General features: G+C 43.4%; 1 protein-coding gene and 1 long non-coding RNA gene across 3 annotated transcripts in view; one reads left to right on the forward strand and one right to left on the reverse strand.

Annotated features, from left to right (window-relative positions):
* LOC135234582 (receptor-type tyrosine-protein phosphatase gamma-like) overlaps nucleotides 1–25,070 on the forward strand; it is a 292,580-nt gene that overhangs the window by 220,078 nt on the left and 47,432 nt on the right. For both annotated transcript variants that reach the window (XM_064299308.1, XM_064299310.1), the window contains 6 exons: nucleotides 613–770; nucleotides 8,344–8,536; nucleotides 17,905–18,086; nucleotides 20,976–21,084; nucleotides 22,590–22,639; nucleotides 23,276–24,038. In XM_064299308.1, coding sequence (XP_064155378.1) covers nucleotides 613–770; nucleotides 8,344–8,536; nucleotides 17,905–18,086; nucleotides 20,976–21,084; nucleotides 22,590–22,639; nucleotides 23,276–24,038 — 1,455 coding nt within the window. The remainder of the gene's footprint in view (nucleotides 1–612; nucleotides 771–8,343; nucleotides 8,537–17,904; nucleotides 18,087–20,975; nucleotides 21,085–22,589; nucleotides 22,640–23,275; nucleotides 24,039–25,070) is intronic.
* On the reverse strand, nucleotides 3,035–9,143 carry LOC135234587 (uncharacterized). The gene is made up of 3 exons (XR_010324141.1): nucleotides 9,004–9,143; nucleotides 5,819–5,944; nucleotides 3,035–3,708 (listed from the first exon to the last, which is right to left on the reverse strand). It is a non-coding gene; the product is annotated as an uncharacterized LOC135234587 (long non-coding RNA).

Genomic DNA, 25,070 nt, shown 5'->3' on the forward strand with positions numbered 1-25,070 from the left:
ATGTAACGGGTCTCTAGTTTGGGCTCTGGAAATTTTTGAAATGCAACAATTTTGAAAGTGTTTAGAAAAATATACCCAGTAAATTACCATTACCATTATCTGTGCCTAAGCCTTCCATTTGGTGTTTTAAAAGGTATGGGTATTGAGCGTGTGCTATCATTGTGTTTTACTCGTCTCGAGGGGGTCATTCAATTCTGAGAAATGAAATGTTTGGACAGGCTAAACAATTTCAGTCACTCATCGGGAAGTTTATTTGCATGCAAGGTCGGCTCATAATGGCAGCAGTAAAAATGTCATTCCTCGTGCGATGTTCTGTGTCATTAAAGTACACTTATTCTAATGTCCTTTTTAACACAGGGCATTAATCTCAAAGGTTGTGAATAACTCTTTAATAAGATAACTCAGACTCAGGTAACTAGACAGCATACTCTGTTTCCCTGCCCTGGTGATGTTCAGCAAAGGAACAGCAATGTCGGCCTCTGGTCTGTCTGATCTCTGCTTATGCTCATTCATCCCCTGTGTGTGTGTGTGTGTGTGTGCATGTCCATTTGCATTTGTGCGTGCGTGCATGTGTGTGTGTGTATGTGTGTGTGTGTGTTTTCTCTCCACCAGAGAAGGAAACTCTGCTGGATCCCTTCATCCTGAGAGACCTGCTGCCGTCCTCGCTGGGCAGCTACTACCGCTACACCGGCTCCCTGACCACGCCCCCCTGCAGCAAGGTGGTGGAGTGGATCATCTTCAGCAGGCCCGTGCTCATCTCTCACAGACAGGTGAGCGTGGACACGCCCTGACCCCTTTCTGCCATGCCCCGCTCTTTAAAGCTCACACCAACAGCATCTCATTACCCTCAGCTTCACCCAATCAGGTGAGACTGGACACAGTCAATCCCCAACCAACTTTGCCCCACTCTACCTCTTGTGGATCAGACTGACAACCCACCCCCCATTCTCCTCAGATCACTACCTGAGTTTGCACAAGACAAACATATATCATTTAAATGTTGAATGTTGAATTTGTTCCCTTGAACTGTGTATAATTCAAAGTGTGACCCGAAATGTCACTATGAGTTAGTATTACTGAGGTCCCTGTAAGGTACATTTATTTGCACACTTTTGTGTCAGGATTATGGTAACACTCCTGTAGTCCAGACCTGCTAACAGCAGTGAGGTACAACTAACAAGATTATTTCCCCTCACAAATACCAGGAACATTTGGAACATTTAACTCTTTGATGTGTGAGGTAACAAATACGTGATTAGCGGGTTCTTAGCTGAACTTTTGAATGATAAATGTAACAATCACTACTGGTAATTGAAAGCAAGGGGTTAAGCACAACTAGCCTAAATGAGTTGACCTGAAGCCGGGTGGGAAGGAGTGATTTAGTGTAGAGTTCAGTGGGCCCAGATCGGAGAACTGGCTGACGGGGTCCTGTCACTCTTCACCTTTTGTGTAGCAGGATTAAAGATTTATTTTGTTGAGGCAGGTGCATCCTCATTCACCAGTCCTCATCACTCACCAGTTTCAGTCTATTAGAATTCATCGCACCATCATTCCCGTCTGCCTCCATTTTTTTTCCGGTCTTGTATATTCTGAAAGGTGCGGAGAGCACCCGTTTCTATGGTATTTTTACGCACACTTAAGCCTATTTGCCTTTTTAAAGATGTGTGAAAGTTGGAAAGAATAACGGGAGGTAGCGCTTAGCCGTGCGTCAGCTTTGCCATCAAGGAAAATGAAATGGAATAATACGTGCGGGAAAAGCACGCTTGTTATCCTGAAGGCATCTTTACCTTTTATTTATTTTCTTTCACTATGCGGTTGCCGTGTATTGATATCGCTTAGCTCCTCAAATACAATCTGGTTTTGATTGTTTACTGTACTGTACTGTGTGTGTGTGTGTGTGTGTGTGTGTGTGTGTGTGCGTGCAAGTCCGTGTGTGTGTGTGTGTGCGCGTGTGTTTATTTGTGTATTTTATGGATGTTGCAGCCTGCTTAGAGTGAATAATGAAAGCAGGGTTATGTGCTCTTGTAGAAGAGACAGCAGCCAATGCAGAGCAGAGGCAAACGAGATTCAAGCAAGGTGTTCCTCGGTCTAATCTACTGCCGTTAAATGACCCAATACTCTTTATTGACTCTACTTGCTGATATCAGAAAGGGAGAATTGATTTGTTTCCAGGCTTCTCTTCCATGTAAAAAGCAGTTGCTGCAATTACACACATGGACTCCTGTATATATAGGAGTAATATATACAGTGAAGTACAGTAGTCAGGCCTAAATTTTACTGATAGTGACATTTTAGTGCTGAGTTTTGCATCTTACGTTGTGTTTATCCTTCTCGTTGTTTTGTCTGTTTTCATTACAAAAATAATAAAATGGACCCCCACTGTATCTTCATTCCAAAAAAATAACTTTAATCTTCTTTTTGTTTGGAACTGGAGTGAAGGAGCGACAAGCTTGGGAACTAAGGCAGAAATGCGTTCTGGCCCCATATGTAAATGTTACCGGAACAAACATTGACATGCCATTGCTGTACAAGCGCCATTGTGCAATTATTTTAAAGTGTTTCCTTGCTTTAAAATGCAGTGCCCAAATACACCTGGACCTGCCATTGTAAAGCAGATTCTTCACTACACATGGATACGAGGCCAATCGAAAAACCTACTCTAAAACTGAAGTAACATGAAAAAAAAATGTTTTGGTTTTACAGACTCTTTTACAGACTTTGGTTTGACATGAACATGGGGTTGTTCAGTACTATGAAATAAAACTTTATTGCATGAATATATTAAAAATTGTTTTATTAAAAAATGAATTACCATTTGCAAGCAATTTGTAAGTCTTTTTTGAAATCATATACACATTCCATAAATAATTATTAAATGGTTTGAATAGGAATTGTACACATATTTAACTATTTATAAAGCAGTAGTAATGCAGTACATTGGAATGATCTAACTGAATTCTAGCATAGAGCAGTTATATTATTATCCTGAATTAAAAGAATTTAAAATTTGTCCTTGTTATTCAGTCTGCTCCTCCTTTGGCCATCCATGTTATACCATAGCAGTTGAAATCATCATATGAGCCTCACCGATACACAAGGTGGCTGCTCTGGACAAAAGGGTTTTTTTTTTAATAATAAAAAAGTGAATTTGAACAGCAGGCCTGCTCACTATAAAAAAAAACTGTTATTATACACTTCTGTCCTCCTATTCATCTCTCACTACTAGATTCCTTTAGTCAGATTTTCCACCTCTGCCTTTAGTTTCCTTTCTGATTTTAACACTTTCAGGGGTGAATGCTTTCCATTGTGCTGCATTTTAATTAAAGAATTCATTCCCGTGGAGGGTGACTTGAGGAGGGCAGCACATTTCTCATTCTTTTTCTCTCTGTTGATTTCCCCCTCTCCCTTCCTCGTCTCTCTTTCCCTCTATATTTCTTTTCTGAAAGGTAGCTGGAGGGCCTGCACAAGCCCCCTGTTGATCCATTGAAAAGATCAGGTGATCAGTGGGGAAGGGTCATGCATGGGGGTGATGGCCGAGAACAGACGGTTACTATAAGGCACACCTGGATCCTGCAGTAGAGGGGGGATGTTCCTTTTGTGGGGTTTTAGAGATACTGTTTTAGTTGAATGTGCACATCTGGAGGGTTTACTGCTTCAGGTGGAGTTTATTCAAGCTCGCTTTTCAGTTGTGGTCCAGAGTACCGTGTCCTGCAAACGCAGAAAGTGGTGATGCTTAACTTTTTTGTCAAGCAGAGCAAAGATGGCAATTTAGCCATCCCAGCGCAACAAGGTCTGAGGCAGAGGTCCAATGGGCCCTGTAAGTGATCTCAGGGGTTTAATTAAGGAGGGATTGTCCATACGGCTGGCATATTACAAATTAGTGACAAATGTACAGCGTTTTCTGGGGATCTGTGGAGTAGAGGTTTTTTTAGGTTCAGTGACTAGGGAAAGGGAGTTAGGTGGAATTGCTTTTTAGTGTTTTTTGTGGGTGTTGAAATGATCAGGTTTCTGTAATAGCTTCTTTCTCTTATTGCTTATAGGATTTCCAGCTGAGGTTTAATTTATTTTTTTTAAATTTCTCTTTCATGTTCCTTCTCTCTCTCTTTCTCTTTCCCTCCCTCACTCTCTCTTTCTTTCTCTGTCTCTCTCTCCCTCTCTCTCTCACTCTCTGTCTGTCTGTCTCACTCCCTCTGTCTCTCTGATTTCTTTTGTCTTCTGTTGTTGATCAGTGAGGCAAAGTATGCCATAGAAAGTAACAGACTTACCTTTAGCTTTTTGAGCAAATTGATGTTCAGCCCACCTGCTCACACAACTCCTCTTAAAATGGCTCCATTTCAGGCTGGCTGTGTGTCTCCTGTTGCCATGACGCTGGAAGTAACAGACAGGCGGAAGAGTAGCTTATGTAACCTTTGACCTCAGCTGACACCACAGCCATAGTGGGGCAGTGCAGTGGTATACATGTGTCGAATCACTTGCAGAGATTAGATGTGTGGAGAATGAAACACAAAGGGTTCAAGCCACATGATCACACATTGATGGCTGCTTTAGTTCAGGACCAGGGAACCCAAATGCAACCCTAAATTTTACCCAACTAAAGGCTGTGTGGAACAAAGAAGTAGACTTTACCCCTTCACCCCTGTAAACAATGGATATTCTACTAATATTTGTCCAAGTTAGCATGTTTTTTGGACTAAATGGGTCTTAGTTTGGTTTTGTTTGCTGGACCCTTGCTGTGATAAATTTGCTGTCTTTACCATAATTCTTGTCATCTGGATTTTCAAAACACATAGAAGGTGAGGACCCCCAAGCTTGTTTTGTGTCCACACATGTTAAAAAAAATAAGGAACCACCATCACTATAACATTGGGATTGTAAGATAGTTTCTAGAGATAGGGCTGTGTTTTAACACATTCAAATGTTATATTGTGTGACCAGGCTGATTGAAAATTTCACCATAAAAACACAATGAATGCTAATATACAGACTCCGGTCCAAATGCAGGCTGGTGCGAGTTAAGGGATGAAGCATTAAAGAATGGTAAAAGTAAGGGATGGGAAGTTTTCATATCTTAATTTAAGTTTCATCTCTGTATGTAAAAGAAAGCATTGACTTCTTAATGAGAATGATAGCTATCATCACTATATAGAATTTCTAAAAATAAAAAAAGTCTCAACTGAAGCTAGTCTGCATTATTTTTTAATTCGGCTTTAGTTCAGTCATGATATTCTCAATATAAGCGGTACTGTAGCATTAGGGAATGCTGTTCCTCTTACATTTAAGGTGTAGCCACACCATAACTGAAAGAAAGTCATGCTTACTGCATTTGGATCATTGAGTGAATGACAGACATATGCACAGTACCTTGACTGTAGATGCACATCAACAGGTATGTTGATCGCAACTGCACCTTGTTATAATTGACAGGCGCAGGGTGCACTGACCATACTGCGCATTGACCACGGTTGTGATGTGTTTAATTAAATGTATTGCTGTATATATTGATTAACATAGCTTATGGACAGTACGCTAGGGGCAGAGAAAATGGCTCTCTTAGGTTTTTTTGTGTATTTACCCACATTAACAAATGTGAAGCAATTTCTGGTAGAATTACGCACTGGGTGGCATTGATCGCCTCAGCACTGTTTGCCGCTCTCACAGATTTTGACTCCTGAATCCTGCTGTTTGCTTTACACGTACCCCTATGATGATATTCATGAAAGCATCCTACGGCACGGAGACCGTGCCAAAGAGATCAATCTCAGAAAATTTCACCATATTAAAATGACAGAGGCTTGGGGTGAGCAAATGGGGTCATTACCGTGTTCCACCGTCAGCAGCAGTCCTCCCTGCCCCCATCACCTTCGCTCCACACACACGCCTGTCATTTAGCCATTTCATCTGTCAGTCATTCACCCGGGCCGGACAGACGCCCAGTATGATTGGTCTGTCACAACAAAACAAAATTGCTCGAAATGGGGGCAGGGGGCAATTCAAAGGGAACAAAGCTGGCTATATATTGCAAGGTAAAAGCAAACAAACAAAAAAAATCTGGATGTTTTGACACATTTGAAATATTTCTTGGGTGAATTTGTCCATAGAAAGCTCAGAGCATTAAAATTTAAAGACGATGTTTGTAACAGTCAACAAGTTTTTTTTTTTTTTTTTTTTACTACAGTGTATGCAACTTATTTTACTCAGCAATATACATACAATTGTGTTGTAATTGCACTTAGAGAGCAATGAGTGTGAGCATTGCACAGTTGAGGACCCAGTGAAGTCTCATCTTGGGACTTCACTGAAGTCTCAGTGAAGTCCCATCTGTGAGAGAAGTGAAGGATTATTTTCTTCTGCCAACTCAGGGCCTCTATATCGGCATCTCAGGGCCAGATATAAACCGCTCAAAAACAAAATCAACACTCCGGCCCCCTCTGACTACCTGGACTTCTGAACAGGTCATATTTGGCTGTAAACACTGGTCTTAAATGATTGTTTTTTTTCAGTCATTGAGTTGAGCACTATAACTCATATAATGTTGTAAAGTATAGAGTCTTTGCACTGTGATGCAAAAAACCCTGTCTTGATCAGTAAAACCACAAGAGATAACAAACAAAATAACAAGGCAGTCTCTCCTCCCAAAGGAGGGCTGGAATTGATACCCTAGGTTGATGATGACAGTATTGTAAAATCTAAAAAACAAGACAAACAACTGCTAATCCTCTACTGGCATTTGTGTAAACAAATGAGTCAAAACAAATGAATGCACTCTTTATACATAGGCCAGGAAACGTCAATGCAGAGCCTTGATTTGGCTTTGTACTCCATAAATTTAGATTCGTAATCAAACAATTCACTTGAGGTTACAGTGCAGATTCACAGCTTTTATTAGAGTATTGTTTATGCATTTTGGTTTCACAGTGTAGAAATAATAGCACTTTTAATACATTTTCTCCCCGTGTGTGTTAAATTGCTTCCTATTTAGTCTTGATTTTAGGTGTTTCATTGCCTTTGGAGTCTCTTTTTAGCATTTGTCAACATGAGGATCAGATTTGTGCCAATGAAAGTCATAGAAGCCATAATGACACTGAGAAATAATAAGAAGAAAAAAATAGCCAGAGATATAGGCCAAATATTAGGTTTACCAAAATCAACTGCTTGGAACGTCATTTAGGAGAAAGAGAGTACTGGTGAGCTCAGTAATCAGAAGGGTCTGGTAGGCCAAGGAAGACTTCTACAATTCATGACTGAAGAATTCTCACCATAGTGAAGAAACAAACCCCAAACACCTGTCTGACAGATCAGAACCACTCTTCAGGCGGCACGGATGTTTCAGTGACTACTGTCTGCAGAAGACTTCACACACAGAACTACAGAGGATACACTGCAAGATGCAAACCACTAGTTAACTGCAAAAATGGCTTTCCTTGTGTTGTAGACATCCTGGGGGGAAGATTGGAAAAATAAATCTGGTTTTGTTCAGTATCAGAAGTACATGTAATACAGAATAAAGAAAACACAAAAGGATTTTTGGGTTTCTTTGTTGTTTTTCAGAATTAATATGTCCTTTATGTTTACTGATTGAGACTCCCATAGGATCAGGGGATTTGGTCCTTTTGGTACAAAGTTCTCTTTATTTCAAGCCTTGAACCTTGTCTATACTGTATATAGTTTTGGAGATAATGGGGTTTATTTAAGACTTGGGGGATTCTGACAAATAGCCCTGGGTTTTAAGGGACTAAGTAAACCTTTCTCCAAAGCAAATTACTGACTCTGAGAGAGCAAGTACATGTTTTTGTTCTGAGTGTCTTTTTGTTTTTTGTTTTGTTTCTTTTTTTTGCGTTTGCTTTATGTGCCATTTCTGTTGGGTGGCTTCAAATGGGAATGAGCCTTGATGAATGGAAATCACTGGAATCTGTCATGAGGCCACTGATCTGGGCGCAGCTGGTGTAGTCTCCTTGCAGAAAGACGGGGAGGGGGTTTTGGGTGTGGGGGAGGGGTGGGGGCATATTCTGTAAGGGGATTTATCAGGTCTGGGATGTGGCTGTTCTGTTCTTTTGGTTTCCCCTCCTGACGTGGGCCACTGCCTGCCTGCTCTCAGTGAACATTTTTCTGCTGAAAAATCTGAAAATTGGATGAAACCTTCTAGGTGTTCTGGTGAAAACTCGGCTACATTCGGTTTGAAAAATGAAAGTGTTCTAGCTGACTAGGACATAGCCAGCCTATATCCTGATGAAGCCTGTGTATATTGGGTTTAACCTAGCCTAGTCTTTATGTCAAATCCTAGATTCCCACCTCTCTAGCCATCTAGATTCTGGCCTTTTCTCAATGGGTCCTGTCCCCTCACAGCTGGAGGCTTTCTACTCCATCTTCACCACCGAGCAGCAGGACCACGTCAAGTCTGTGGAGTACCTGAGGAACAACTTCCGGCCTCTGCAGGACCTGGACAACCGCCTGGTGTATAAGTCTGCCATCAAGGACGCCTGGCTGCCAGACCTGACGGATGGAGTGGGGAACCCACACGGCACGGAAGCTTCCAGAGGTGCGGAAATATGTGGGGCTGCGTAGCCCACTATTCATATTTACCTCTCATTTACATAGAATTGCCTCTCACATATGCAACCACTGCTTTCATATACATTATTCTAACTCTCACAGAGACTTTTTTGCCTCTCACATACACGATTTTACCCCTTGCGTACACAAAAGCTGCTCTCGCACACACCATCTCACCTTTTACTTCTCACACACACAGAGGTTGCTTACATATAGACCATTTTACCTTTCTTTTGAGGGTTTCAGAACCAGGCGACTGAGGGGAAAGTTTTCTGGGGTGCTCGCTTGGGTTTTTTTTTTATCTCTCTCTCTCTTTCTCTCTCTCTCTCTCTCTCTCTCCCTCCCTCCCTCCTCCTTTCTGTCTCTCTTTGTCTCTCTCTGTCTCTGTCCTTGCTTTTGTCTTTTGTTGTTGATCAGACAGGAGAAGTGTGCTATAGAAAGTAACAGACTTACCCTTGGCTTTTGGAGCAGATCAATGCTCAGTCCTCCTGTTCACATAACTCCTCTTAAAATGGCTCCATTTCAGGCTGGCTGTGTGTCTCTTGTTGCCATGCCACTAGAGGTAACAAACAGGCAGCAGAGTGGCTTACATAACCTACTATTTTACCTCTCACACGCAGAAGTCACTCTCATACTCTAAAAATAAGCCAATTTTGAGTATGTGAGTGAAAAAATGATGTATGTGAGGGAAACTTTTAAGTTTGTGAGAGGAAAAATAATGTATGTAAGAGTACATTTTCTGTGTGAGAGAGGTACAATTGTGTATGTGAGTGGTAAGATAATATACCGTATATCAGAAAAACTTTTATGTGTGTGAGAGGCAGTGGGGAACCGTCATGGTCCTCTAGGCCCTCAGAACGGGCCTGTGGTGTTTTAAATATAATTCTATTAAATGTATTAATTCCAATTTTATATTAATTAATTAATTTAGTTGTCTATTCATTCATGTTCTTAAAGAAAACCATCAAAATTGAAAAAATGTTTCTGGGTCAGAATTAACCTTCCCATCCTGTTCAGTTTGTGTTGAAATACAAAGCGTTAATAGCTGAGCTTGTCAGATTTAATAAGCATCACCCTTCAGCATTTAATTCCTTGTTACTTAATTTATGCACTTATTGTACGACACTTTGGATAAAAGCACTAGATGGAATCAAGTGAAAGGGTGTTATTGGCAATGCCTGATTCCCATAATTGTGGTGCAGTTGTGCAGAACCATCATGGACAGGTTTGGGATATTCGCAAGTGAAGTATGTCCCATCCTATTTGTCCCCATACATCCACCACTACTGTGTGTGTGTTTGTGTGTGTATGTGTGTGTCTGTATATGTGTGGGCATAAGCACACATGCGTATGCACATGCATGTGCCTGTTTATGTAACATAAATGTCAATGATTTATATATCCAGGGTTTCCCCCTGTGCTTTATATGAGAGGCGGAATGCCTAACACCTCCACCAACATTAGGGGGAAAATACAGAAATAGGCACTTGCTGTATTCTGTACTCTGGTTTCCTCCCACATTCCAAAGACATACAGAAAGGCTAATTGGACACTCTAGATTGCCCAAAGGTATGAGTGTGTTTATTGAATGGTGTATGTGCACTGTGATAGAGTGGCGGCCTGTCCAGGGTGTGTTCCAGCCTCTCACCCAATGCACGCTGGGATAGGCTCCAGCACCTCCCGAAACCCTGGCCAGGATAAGCGGGTGTAGATAATGGATGGATGGATGTATTCTGTGATAAAAGATTTAAAAAAACAGGCAACTATACAATAATACCCACCTAGCTAAGCATTTCCCACTGCTGTCTTATTGTGAATAACTAAAATTGAAGACAATAAACAAGAGAATGTTTTGAACCAACTGAGGGGGAGAAACACTTCAATTTTAATGTAACTTAACGTTGCTAACATTGGACAAACACAGGCTTTTTGAATAACATATTTGATAACGCTTAGGTATGTCAGTAACTCAAATTAAACGAGTAGCCTAAAATGAGTATTAAAATAAGTTTTTCTTACCATTTTGCAGAACCCTAGTTCCTCAAATATGGCAAGTATTGTCAATGATGACATCTTCAGGTTTTTCTTGGTCAAGACTATTTATCGCTTATTCTATTTTAGTTAAACGCTTTCACAACAAACTGATATTATAGCTTCCAATATAAAATATTAACTTTATTGGAAACAGTTGTATTAAATAGCCTGTTGGTAAAGGACACTGGGTTGATGCTAACCCTCTCAAGCAAATGAGATCTGATTCCTTTAACGAGACCATGGGAATCAGAGACATATGCGGTGACCTTGCATGGCACTGCCTCTAACTGAGCGTGAAACAGCAGCAAACTCAGTAACATTGATAAAACGTGACGTGCATTTGGACCAATAATTTTCTCTGAATTAAGTCTTGAATTGATGTGATTGGATACTATTAGCAGTAAATAAAATGCTTCTACTAGGTGGTACATATCAGAATCTCATGGGTTGAAAGCAATTTAGAATATGCTGCGAAATGCGCAGATGTTGGGTAACTGGCTATGTTATGCTTGTAAATAATAATAAAAAAGTTATCATTAGCATGCGTCTCTTTCCCCCATAAGAAAAGCACTTTCTTTTTTCAGCAAGTATTCCACCTCTCCCACCAACCACCGAACCCCCCCCCCCCCCCCCCCGCCCCCCTTCTCGGGGTCACCTCCTATCCAAACACAATTTCTGGGGGAAAGGCTGATATATGTGAATGTGTGCACGGTGGCTGTGTGCGTAGCGCCGTGTGCAAGCTCAGAAAGTGATTTGAGTGAAGTTAAAGAGAGAAATGTCAAAAGGAGCGCAGGGTGTAATGACAGTAATAGACTCTGGAGCCGCTGAAGACTCAACGCACTGGTATGAAGGGGAAAGAGCCGCGGCTTTCTCTAGGCTAGTTATTTCTGCACGTGCGATAAAAACATCAAACTTCAAAAACAGAGAAGTGACAGCTTTTTCGTTCTCTTTCCCGTAGCGGGTTTCTCACAGTGACCCAGAAATGAAGGGAGGGAAAACAGCTGAAAGAGAAGAGAGCAGAGTCGACGCACTGCTTGCTATGCTTACTCTGTGTCTGCTCACTGAATGCCGCTCACACTAATGTGGTATTTTGCATTACCTCGCTGGCATTTAGCAGATACTGTTATCCTGAGAAACTTACATAATTTTATCACTTTTTTTAATACCTAGTATCCATTTACATGGCTGGATATACACTGAAGCAATAGCAGGTTAAGTACCTTGCTCAAGGATACAACAGTAGCGTGTAACCTTTAGGTTACAAGCCCAGGTCCGTACCCATCATGCTTCACTGCTGCCTGCTCTAGTCTTGGAACTCAAGCTGCTGGATCTCAACACGCTCTCCCCTTGCTGTCTGAAAGTAGCACAGTAGCAGACATGGGCACTGCCAGGGTCGTGCCAGCTCAGACACCGGTCAGAAACTCGGAGTGCCGTTAGCCGAATTGTGAGGCACTTGACTCCTGGCTGTTGTTATTTAACCGCTTGTCTCTTAGTTTCCGCTTCAGTCAGCGCCGTTTTAAACCCTGCTCCGCTCAGGTGGCGTGATTAGTTTGAAAATACCGGCTTCCCTCCGTAAATCCGGTGGGTTTGTTGTTCTGAACCGCGCTGCTTTCGGTGCGAGACGCGAGCCCGGGGTGCAGAGCTAACGTCACCGTGGCGGCCCCACCCCTCCGCCCGCCTGCTCCCTCCAAGCGCCACGGCCCAGAATCGCTGCGGTTTACTGCCTTTCTGAAAGCAAATGCTGTCACACATGAACTGCTTCTGCTGCTGCTTCTGCCTTCTCTCACTCACTTATGTAAATAAACCATGCACAAATTAGATTACCTGCTCCTTTATTATATGACCTGCTTCCTTCATTAGATTAGCTGCTCCTCCATTAGAATACCTGCTCTTTAACTGGATTAGCTGGATTACGTATTCTTCCATGATGTTATCTGTTTTTCTATTAGATTACCTGCTCCTTGATCAGATTACCCCCTTTTTAAATGGATTATGTGGTCCTCCAGTAGATTAGCCTCTTCTCCATTAGATAACCTGCTCCTCCATTAGAATAGCTGCTCTTCTAGTAGATTACCTGCTGTTTCATTAGATTTCCTGTTCTTATATTAGATTACCTGCTCCTCCATCAGATTACCCCCTTTTTAAATGGATCATGTGGTCCTCCAGTAGATTAGCCTCTTCTCCATTAGATAACCTGCTCCTCCATTAGAATAGCTGCTCTTCTAGTAGATTACATGCTGTTTCATTAGATTTCCTGTTTTTATATTAGATTACTTGCTCCTCCATCAGATTACCCCCTTTTTAAATGGATCACGTGGTCCTCCAGTAGATTAGCCTCTTCTCCATTAGATAACCTTCTCCTCCTTTAGAATAGCTGCTCTTCTAGTATATTAACTGCTGTTTCATTAGATTACCTGCTTCTCCTTCAGATGACCTGCTCCTCCATCAGATTACCTGATCTTAAATTGGATTACCTGCTCCTTCATTACATTAGCTGCTCCTCCATTAAATAGTCAGATTATCTGCACTTCAAGTAGATTCCATGCTCTGCCATTAGATTACCTTCTCCTCGACTAGAATACGTGCTCTTTTAATAGATTATCTGTTTTTCCATTAGACAAGCTACTCCTTCATTAGAATACCCGCTCCTCCATTAGAATATCTGCTCGTCTGTTAGATGATCTGTTCTTACAATAGATTACGTGGTCTTCTGTTAAATTACCTGCTCCACCATTAGATTATCTCCTCCTCCATTACAATCCCTGCTTTTCTAGTAGATTCCCTGTTGTTCCATTAAATAACATGCCCCTATATTAGATTATCTATTCTTCCAATAGATTACCTGTTGTTTTATTAGATTACCTGCTTCTCCATCAGATATCATGCTCTTTAATTAGATCACTGCCACTCTATCCAATTATCTGATCTTTAATTAGATTACCTGCCCCTCCATCCGATTATCTGATCTTTAATTAGATCACCTGCTCTTCCATTAGATAAACTGCTCCTACATTAGATTACCTGCTCCTCCATTAGAATACCTGCTCATCTGTTAGATTATCTTCCCTTCTATTAGATTACCTGCTCTTCATATAGGTTACTTGCTCTTCTATCAGATTACCCATTTTGTCTTTAATTTTATAAGGGAGTCATTGTTTCTTTCTCCCACTTGCACAATTTGCTGTTGTGTATTTTATACATTTCATACATATACAAAAAAGAAAATTAAAAACTTAAGAAAACTGAATGAAACTGAACAGGGGAGGGCACTGTGCTCAGATCCTCAGATCTTACAGCCTTCAGGAAACTTCCGTGTGTCACATCCTGTGAATGGAATGCCCATTTTGGTTCACGGTCCTGTCTCTTCACAGACACGCGAAAGCCATGAAGCCCTGTTTTATTATTTACATTCTGCGTATGAAATGTGCAGTGAAACAGATGGAAGGATCTGGACTGGATTTCATTTATGGGAACTAAAATAATTTGGTAATCCTACTAGAAGCTTTTATGAGATTGTTTTTGCCTTCCATTCCATGGTATGATTATTCTTTGTATATTGTAATGTAATGTATTGTAATGTAATTGTTTTCATCAATAGTTACCCCCCAAGTTAATAGAGACTTGTCTGCAGTTGACAACTCTTAAATATGCTACTGTACCAGTCTTGCTAATATTGAGTTTAAGCTTGCTGGCTGGACTGTGAGTGAGTTTTAATGCAAGCAAGGGTAGTTATAGCTGCAATATCATGACAGACACGGCATCAATGAGGGCACATTGAGGAGAGAACAGCAATCTGCCAGCGAGTTGCCGAGACAGATCTATGCGTAAGTCATACGAAACCGCTTCTACCACTGTTCATTAATAAAAGCATCTGCCAATGTCCTGAGCAGTGCATTTAAACGACGCCTTACGTGTAGGCGCAAAAGCGCAGTTGCTTTTGCTTCATTATTACCGCTCCCTTGGAAATGTGCTCCTATCCTGCTGATTTTAGATTCAACGTGCAGAGGGAGAGAAATGGAAAGTGTGTCTTGCTCACTCCATATCAGTGATTCTATCAAAGAGAATCTGCGTTATATGACGAGATGCTGGAATATGCATAACTCTTTATGCTGCTACTGTGTTCATACCCTGTTCAAGTGAATGGTAAGTTCATAAATCTGAGGTCTGCGTCACTATGGTTCTGCTGAATTCCCCATTATATTTTCGTAATAGCTGACTGAGAGCGGTAGTTGCCCCTCCCCTTCTGTGCCGCAGTGAGGTAATGGTGCCCCTTCCTATACCTGGACCTCCACCTCTGTTCTGTGCTCTGTGGATAAATCCACCTCACTGTACTGTAGCTTTATCTATGGCTGTAGCTGCAGCAGTATTGGCAGCTTTAGCTTTAGCTGTAGCTGTGGCTGTTGCTGTAGCTACAGTTCTAACTATATGTGCAATTTTAGATTTAGCTGTAGCTGTGTCTGTAGCTGTAATCATAGCTGTAGGTGTAGTTTTAGATTTGGTTGTAGCTTTAGCTGTGGCTGTAGTTGCAGCTGTATTGTGGTTTTAGCTTTAGCTGTACATGATGTACTGTAGCTTTAGCTGTGGCTGTATTTGTAGCTGTAATCATAGCTGTAGGTGTAGTTTTAGATTTAGCTGTAGCTTTAGCTGTAGCTGTACCTGCAGCTGTAGTCATAGCTGTAGGTGTGATTGCTTGCTGTGAAGACTGTGGGGCTCGTGAACTGCCAGCGCTCATCCATCAGTGTGAGGAGTGAATGGAGCTTCAGGTGGTAAAGGACGAAAGGCTTTCATTTAGCATAAACATCTTTGATTCTGCTCTGGCTACTACACGCGTACACACACACAGACACACTCACGCACACAGACAGACAGACACACTCACACACACAGACACTTACACACAGACAGACAGACACATACACACAGATACACACACACATAGGCGCACAGACTCGCAGATAGGTACGCACACACAGGTACACACACAGAGACACTTGCATACATACAGACATACACACACAGACACACACACACACACACACTCCATGTCCTGCATGCTGTTAAACTGCCTGACTAACTCTTTTTCCCACTGTCTGCTTTCATGTGTCACTTACTCTGTCTGCATTGTGCTGACTCTGCCTGTGTTTTCATCTCTATGATTATTTTTGTCTCGCTCATTCTCTCTGTCTTTCTGTCACAGTGTAATTTAAATATATACATTTTAACCAATGAACATGTGAAAAAATACTGAAATTATAACACATTTTGACTGATGCTGTAAAAGAGGGAAAAAACATTGTAGATATTATTTTTATGTTCCTAAGGTATATCTCTATTATGTTATTATTGATTAGGCCGTGTCGTGGGTCACTCACTTGTTGTAGCTGGCTGATGCATATTGAGCTAAGAGTTGAGCTAGAGAAAAAATCTTTACCCCAGACACCTCACAGGGACTGGCCCGGAATAAGGAACACTGGAGCACACTCTGCTCAGGGCAAAAGGCACTGTTTAATGAACAGGCTTGTCTGACTTTTCTAGTTTGACCATTGAGCACCTCTTTTATTTAGCTGGCTTGAAGCACATTGGACATCTTCCTTTTACACAGAGAGTGGAGCTATTGGTTTTTACGCTGAAAGGACTTGAAGCTTGTCTTCATCTGTCAGGGAAGAATTTTTTTTTTTTTTTTGTGTTCAGAAAATTTACTCTTAAAAAAAAAAATTATGGCTGATAATGTAGGAGAAAGTCCCTGTCTACCTTTCCCACCCTATAGTTATCAAATAAATATTAATCTTTGGTTAATTACTTTTTATGTCTACCCATTTTCATTAGTAAGGTACAGTCACTGAGCCTTTACTTGTATCTCTGACAAAGAACAATACCTAGCTAGTGTGTTTTTAGAACCTGATAGCAGTGAAGTTTATTTTTGATCGTTGGGAAATATTCATTTTGATTTGTTGCATTGTTTGATTGTTTATAATTGTCAGTTTTGAAACAGTGCTTACCTGAAGCTGGTTTCTGTCAGTATGAGTTAGTGTTAGTTTAGAGGTTTCAGAGGGGAAGGTTTTCTGAGCTGTTCGCTTGGGTTTTTTAAAGCTGTATTTTATAAAGAATTGTTTGGACTTTATGGATGCCCTATAAAATTTTGTGGATCTCTCTCTCTCTCTCTCTCTTTCTCTCTCTCTGTCTGTCTCTCACTTGCTCTCTCTCTCTCTCTCTCTCACTTTCTCTTTCTCCCTCATTCTCTCTCTCTATCTCTCTCTTGTGCTGTCTCTCTCTCTCTCTCTCTCTCTCTCTCTCTCTCTCTCTCCCTCCCCCCTCCCCCCCTCACTTGGTTGCATGGCTACATTAATAACAAAGAGAGGGGTTTGCATAGTACTGGCCTAGCAGAAAAAGAACACGGAGACTCACAGGAGCGGAACAACAAACAATGCTGTACCCCAGAAAAAACATTCTGTACGATTTCCCCAAGACCCCGAACCCCCCACCTACAGTGTCTCTCCCAGTCTGCAAACAGCACCAGGCTGGGTGGCAGGAACAGACACCTCCTATCTGCCTCATAACTGTCAAAAAGTACTCAAATGAGTGGGTAATATTCCAGTTGTATAATTTCCATATAAAATAATAATAATAATAATAATAATAATAATAATAATAATAATAATAATCTGGAAATGGTTCCCATATGCTGGTAAATGGCCCAGCAGTGCAGGCCACTGTCTTGACAGAACAAAAGGAGAGGAGCATTTCTGCTTGATCTCCTTCGCAAATTAATCCAAGTTTCAGGTTTCGGCAATTTATTCCATTTCCTGACATGCTCAATGATTAAACACCTTCTGCTTTGGAGATTACCGGGAGCTGGGATGCAGGCTGCTTTCGAAAAGCACGGCTGTTGCACAAAGCCAGGGACTCTGCCTCAACCTTGGCTTACAGCAGCATCTAGTGGTGGCATGTAGGATTGCAAGTGCAGGCAGGAACTGACCAAAATGCCCGAAGGCGGAAATATATGAACTCATGCATTATTTGGCCCTTTTGAAACTGCTGCGGCCAGATGGCCTGATGATTCAGCACTGAATGCTTCATAATGAAGGATTTTAGCCTTTACCTCAGGTGGCTCAACCACGCCACGTTCTGGCTAGAACAGATGAAAGGTGAAGCGGTAAGGCATTTTTTGTCCTCCATCTTTACCCTCATGGTCTGCTGATTTTAAAATGAATTGGCTTCACAGGCTTCTCCAGATATCTGTGTAACTATGCAGCCACTAGGTTTTGGAGTCATGTTTGCGTTCCTAACGACCGTTTTTGGTGTTCCCTTCCCTTCTTGCAGTGTGCAGCAGCGCCCCCATAAACATGAAGGTCCACCCGCTGAACAGGACCGCGCTGGTGGTGACCTGGTCTCGACCGCTGACGGTTTACCACCCCATCGTCAGCTTCATGGTCTCCTACAGCTGGACTAAGAATGAGGAGGCGTACGAGAGGACCTTCAGCAAAGACATCGACCAGGACCTGGTGAGAACCAACCCGGTCACCGCCCCCCATCCCCCTAGTCACTCAGTGTGGACCCGGCCAGGTTCTGTTCCATCTCAGCAGCCACACTGGGGATTGCTGTCAGTGTGATGACTAGCGCTCCGTGATGCTATAGAAATAAGCCTTGTAAGTGAGGAATGAACCACGGTCATGACAGGGTGGTGAGATACGGTGCTGAGGCAAAGCTGAGGTTTATTTTCATATAAATCCACAGGCCATAGTGGTTTATATCGGTTATAACTTGGGTACCTGCGCCAGAAAAAATTCAACATTCAAATGCAGTTAAACAAATATGTAGGAGTGTTATGTTGTTGTTGTTGTTATTAACTTGATAGGTTTTTTTCCTTCTTCTGTTTTAAATAGAATGTTTCACTGAAACAGATTATTGAGAGTCTTGATTTGGAATGGCGCAAAGGTCATTTTCCCTGGAACTACTTCATAGCTGCTGTACTCTTACTCCATGCAGTTTATAGAAGAAATATTCAACACCCTCTCCACCAGTCCGAAGCACGTATTTAACCAAGCTGTGGTATAAAATATGTCTGATCTTTGACGTATGTTCTCTGTAAAACTGAATTTATGCCAGCGGGCCTGGGACGGTTGACAGCATTCCAGACACTTACTGCTCTCGGTGTAAACAATTTAATATCAATCTGGGAGAAGCAGGCAGCCAAGCAACGACCGTATTAAAGTGCGGAAGGGTCTTCCTCACGAAAAAAGGGAACTCATTTCAGAGGGAGTCTAGGGTCTGATGACAGTGTCTGAAGACCGCTAGCCGGAATAGTCCGGGCTCTTTCAGCTCACGGCTTTCATTCTTTGTGTGTTCACTCCTTGCAATCAGCGGCAAAATCTAATTTCCTTGCACCACTCCCCCATCTCTCTCTCCATCTCTCTCTCCATCTCTCTCTCTCTCTCTCTCTCTCTAACTCTCTCTCTCTTCCCCCCTCTTCCTGTCTCTCTCGCATTTAATTTCCATTTTTATTTTCAATTTCCTCCCGAGACATCATTGTTATCTGGGTCACATTAAGGGACCGGCGGTCCGCGCGCAATCAGCGGCGAATCAGTCGGAAGCCACTCGACGCCTCGCCACTTTGCGGCCGCTCGCTCATTACCACGGGCCACTCCGGGGGAAAAAGGTCCTCAGCAAAAATTAGACCGAGTGCCACTTGCGTAAATCAGAGCGCGGAGAGGCGGACAAAGGACAAGCGCCGTTACTTACTGCCAAATTTACCCCCCGGCCGGGCGGCCCGTGGCCTGGAGAACCCCCGCGGGCAAATTACGGAACGGGGGCCCGTCCCGATTTTAATACGCTATTAATTCCCGCCTTTCAGGGGACGTGGTGATTCGCGGGTCCGATTTCAGTGCGACGGAAAGTGAATCGTAAACGCGCGGGGAGGGGCGGTTCTAAACGCGCCCGTACCGCGGGCGTTTCTCGTCACGACGTTAGCGCAGTCGCAGCGAAGCTCCGCTATCCGCTGCTGTGTGTTAATGACACGCGGATACGCGGCACGCTCGGAGATCGCGGCGCTTCTGGAAAGCACCGTCGCCGGAAAAGTGCCGGAAAACACGGCTCGGCTTCTCGTTTGCCCCCGCCATGTCCGGCGGGGGGGGATCGCGAGAATCTGAATTCAGCTGAGTCAGAGTGTCAATAGAAAACCCGGGCGGGAGGAAAGCGGGCGCCGCGAACGCCATCTGTTACGCCGGCTCGCCGCCGAAAACTCCCGCAAACGCGGGGAGGAGGCGAACTTGACGGGAGAGGAAGACGAGAGGCGAGCGTCTCCCCCGCCGGCTCGGGAAAGGTCAGGAGAGGTGCGCGAACGGGCAGGTGGAACGGGAGAGGCAGGGGGAGGAAGGGAGAGGAAGGAGGAGCGGGACGCGGCTTTGCTGTGCTAATCTCACCCTTCCTTGACCCGCGCGCTTCGCCGAAGAGCTCAAGAGTTTGACGGATGCGTCACGGCTGCTGTTTTTGCTTAATCGCGCGGAACTGTGCGTTCACAGCCCCTGAACTTATAACCAGGGGGCAGCGGGACTGCGTTATTTATTTATTTATTTATTTATTTATCACTCAGCAAGGTTCTGGATTCTTTCTCATTAAATATTCAGTTCTATGAATGGATGACGTGTGAAAATGGTCGCCCTGGCTAAGGTTTTTTTTTGGTACAGGCGAGTTACGCGATGTAACGTAAAGCAGATGTTGCAGGAACCAAGCAATATGTCTCCCATCATATATTCGTGGCATTGGCTGTTCCTGCATTGCGTTTGTGTGTTTCCATGGGCTGTTTTTCCCCAGCCCCCCCTCCTCCCCCACGTGTCCCTGACCTGCGGGGAGCCGCGGGTACATGCCCCACGCCATGCCCGTATCAAAGCGGTGCCCCCAGCACCGTGGCTGATCTGCTGCTTTTTCTGGGTCCAAACACTAGCGCGTGTGCCGTTAAAGCACAGATACGTCCAGCGCATACTGCAGCTCGCCAATCACAACACAGATCAACGGGCTGGAGTTTCATGGTGGGCTCTGAAGGTTATGCAAGCGTGTGCGTGTATGTGTGCGTATGTGCGTGTGCTCACGCGTGTGTATATGTGTGTGACTGTGGGTGTGTGCACACATGGAGCCCTTTCCTATGTTTGACTGTAGTTCTCACATAGAGTAATACAATTGTATGTTTGTGTGTGTGTGTGCGTGCCTGCTTGTGTGTGCTTGTGCGTGTGTCTGTGTGTGTGTGTGTGCATGCTGCTGGTGTGGGTGTGCGTGCTGCTGTGGGTGTGCGGCGGCGCTGTTGTGCTTGTGCGTGTGTCTGTGTGTGTGCGCGTGCTTGTGCGCCTATGCGCGCGTGCGTCTGTGTGTGGGCGTGCGTGCGTGCCTTTCCTCCACAGGAGGCTGTCATCACACAGGTGTCTCCTGACGTGCTGTACCTCTTCAGAGTGCAGGCCGTGTGTCAGAGGGACCTGCGCAGCGATTTCAGCCAGACCCTTCTCTTCAGAGGTCAGTGCGGAGAGAAAGTACCGGGGAAAAAAAAACTCTCAAACAATAAAGAGGACTTGTCTTCCCGGAGAGGGGAATGCTGGAACGTGTAAGGTCACGTTGCTGAATTTAACATGAAAGGTGTCATTTTGTTCCGTGTTTGCGAAGCGCCTTCAATCAAAGTCTTCCTCTGACTGTGTGCAGCTGCCTGGTTCGGAAAGCCCTGGTAACTGACACAGGCAGATATTTGAAAAAAGGCAGCTGATGATTGCAGTTAAGTTGCCAGACCTGGCTGGAACATTTTGGCAATGCTGCACACAATCTGAGGGTGCAGGTTTGACTCCTGGGGCTGCTTTATCCACTTAAACCCGGCTTAGCCTTTCCACACACACACATACACACACACACACAGACACACACACTTCTTCAATTCCTGGGTCTGCTTTATCCATTTAAAGGAAGCAAAGCCTTTTGAAGCAAATATCAAGGATCGGACACACACACGCACACACATACACACATCCATAGATTTAAGAAGGGACTCCAAAGGCAAGTCTAGATCAAGACTGGATACTGAAAGCTCTCTTACACCTGGTCTAAGCAAGCAGTTGAACACATCTGACTGATTAGAAACACCCGTGAAGACATTTGTCCCAAACATTATGACACCCTGAAATTGGGGGGACCATGTATAAAAAGTACTGTTATTTCTACATGGTGAACCAAAGTGTATGAAAATACCTGTTTAATAAAAGCTGAGAATCTGCACTTTAACCACACGTGAATCATTTGATTACAAATCTAAATCTGTGGAGTACAAAGCCTAATCAAGAAGAAAAAAAAAGTCCCAAACATTATGGTGCTCATATGATGCTACCCTATGGCACATGGAACAAGTGTTCCTTTGCTGCTTTTGTAGTTACAGGATAAAAAAAAATGCATGAAAATGCGTCATGATCACATCCACGTCTGCCGGTCTGGAAGCCATCTTGTCTTTAATGATTTGTTTACAAAATATAAAATGTGACAGAGATGGGTTTTTCCAAGTTCATGATTGTTTGGAAATGAAGACGTGAAAAAATGTTATGTGATGCATTGCTTGTAGGCAACAGAAATTGCTGTTTTGAAGAACTTAACATTGTGCTTTCAGGCGAGAACAAAAATGGAAAAACACGAATGTGGAACACAACCGCTCTGCGGTTCAACCTGAAGACCTTTTTTTAGGCAATCCATGGGCCTCGCATGAATAAATCATAGCTATTGTTTGTTAACTAAGGTCTGCTCCTTTGAGTTTTACTTCTGTTATGGTGGTTTTGACAACCGCAATATTCCCCGCTAGCATTCTACTTGAGAGAAATAAAGTGGCTGAAATTATTTTTTTGATAAGCTGTGAAGGTTTATTTCTCCAGTATTTCTGAATAGATCGTCTGGGTAACTTTGAATGTGTTTTTGTTTGTGGGTACATTTGTGCATGTGCGATTGTGATCTGATGCTGATGTAAAACGTGTTCTTATGCTTTATTCCAGCAAATACCACCAGGATATTTGAGGGGACAAGAATAGTGAAAACTGGAATGGTATGTGTTGGCTAATGTCTAGCAGCTCATTTGGGACTGCATGAACTGTTTTGATAGGCTTACGAAATGGCAATATTATTACTTCAGTTGCATGTTGCTGCATGTAAATTTGATTTCAAATTTATTTATTCTTTTTTGACATTCAGTCTAGTTCACATAAAGTACATTGGCAACAGTACCCCCCCACAATAATATAGCATGATGATGACAATAGTAATAATTGCATATAATTAAGGTGGGGATTTCATGAAGTGATGGGGATATACTGGTAAGGCTTGGCGTTTGTCATGGAAGTCGCTGGTGCCACGGATTTCGTGACTTTCCCCATTTTTAGGCATTTCCATGATTCCTTTGTTTTTAGGATTTTCATGATATTTCGGCAGTATTGTATGGTAACTGTCAAACTTAATGTAGCCTACAGTGCTATTTGTATAGGCTTAAACTTTTTAACCCACATTGGAGCTTTGCAGTTGTTGGAAGTGTATTTTAAAACAAAAAACATTTGCAGCCCCTATACCTGATACTGCTAATTTTGACACGTATCTTTATCGGATGTAAATGTAAAATTGTACTTTTTTTGTGCCTCTCTCTTTCTCTCTCTCTATCCCTCTATCTCTCTATTGTTCTCTCTCTCAGCCCACAGTATCTCCAGCCTCTTCTGCAGACATGGCCCCCATCAGCTCGGGCTCGTCCACCTGGACCTCCTCCGGCCTCCCCTTCTCCTTCGTCTCCATGGCGACAGGGATGGGCCCTTCGTCCAGCGGCAGCCAGGCGACGGTGGCGTCCGTGGTAACCAGCACCCTGCTGGCAGGCCTGGGCTTCAGTGGGGGGGTCCTGTCCTCCTTCCCCAGCTCCGTTTGGCCCGCCCGAACCACACCCTCCAGCCCCGCCTCGCCCCCCACCCCCGCCCCCAGCCCCAGCCGCCAACCCGCCGCCAAACAGCCAGCGGCCTCTCAGAGCCCCGACGCCGATGCCGCCGCCGGCAAAGACAGCGACGGCGCCCGCGAGGGCGAGAAGGGGCAGGAGGGGGAGAGGGAAGGAGAGGAGGAAGACGAGGAAGGCGAGGACGAGGAGGAAGTGAGGACGAAGAAGGACAAAACGGCGCCGGGGGACGCGGAGGCTCGAGCGAACGATACCGTCGCCCGGGAGAACGCCACGGCGACCGCCCCGACGTCCACCGCCAAAGAGAAAACGCCGGAGTCCGGCGCGGCTCCGACCGCCGCTGCTGGGGAGGACCAGCTGGCGAAGGGCAGTCAGAGCCCCGCGCAGGGGAGTGTGACGCCCCCTACCTGGGAACCTGAGAATGACACGCTTGAGATCCAGCTTCCCAACAGCCCCACGCTGACCATTAAGACTGGAGGAGGAGAGAGGAGTCACTGGCCTTTCTCAGTTCACACAGGTGAGAGAATCTCTGCGGTGTCTGTCCACGTGTCTCCATCATGCAGTACAGATTCTGCACTCTCCTGCCCCGTGTCAGGAAATCACAGAACGGTGACTAAGTAGGTCTTTATGACCTTGCATAGTGTTTTTAAAGCTACTGGATATGTTCAGTCAGCCCACACACAATCAGCCTCTTTTTATTCGTGATGACCTGCTGACTTTATGATGGCAAGCATAGGGGCATTTGGGGGTTTATGATCTAAAGCTTAGGTTGCAGCGTGTACAGAGATATACTGTTTCCTGAGGCTGTACACATGAACAGATTAATTTAATAGTGTTTATTCATGATTACAAACATACATTTCAGTTCTTATGTTTAAATATATTTGTGTACACTTTAATTTATTGTAATGTTAATTTTTTCATTGAGCACAGCAGTCTCAGGTTGTTTGCACTACAGGAAATAGTTCTGACCCATAATAATACTGAACATTTTTTTGAAGAATAATCAGGAAATATACATGCATACGACCATTGGAAGCATAGTGGTTCTTTACAAGCTACTTTGGAAAATAAATGTTCCATGTTCACAACCAAGAACGTTCACATCCAAGAACTAGACAACCAGAAGCCTGTCTAGTGGACTAACAATTACTAAATAGTACTTTCATTTTATGATTTTTGTTATGTTGTATATGGTGAATAACTCTGTTAGAAAAAGATTCATTTTTTAAAGTGGTTTTAAATCTATTCCAGCAGGTGAAATCAGTGGGGTCGTAATTACTGAAAGTTTGAACAGTTGGTAACTAAATTAAAAACTTTGGAAAAGTGAAGAGTTCAAAGGAAAAACAAGCGACAATGAGCCAAACCCGCATTATGTAAAAATACACTTAAGTACAAAATAATCGAACACCTTAAATCTATGCTTTCTACAACCTCAATTTACGAAGAGATTTCAAGAGGCTTTAACTGAAGCCCGGGATGTGATTTATAGGAAGTTTCCAAGTTTGAAAACCATTGTCTTGAGGAAGACATTCAAGGTTACCGCAGT

The sequence above is a fragment of the Anguilla rostrata genome, chromosome 11, assembly GCF_018555375.3.
Source record: "Anguilla rostrata isolate EN2019 chromosome 11, ASM1855537v3, whole genome shotgun sequence".
NCBI lineage: Eukaryota > Metazoa > Chordata > Actinopteri > Anguilliformes > Anguillidae > Anguilla > Anguilla rostrata.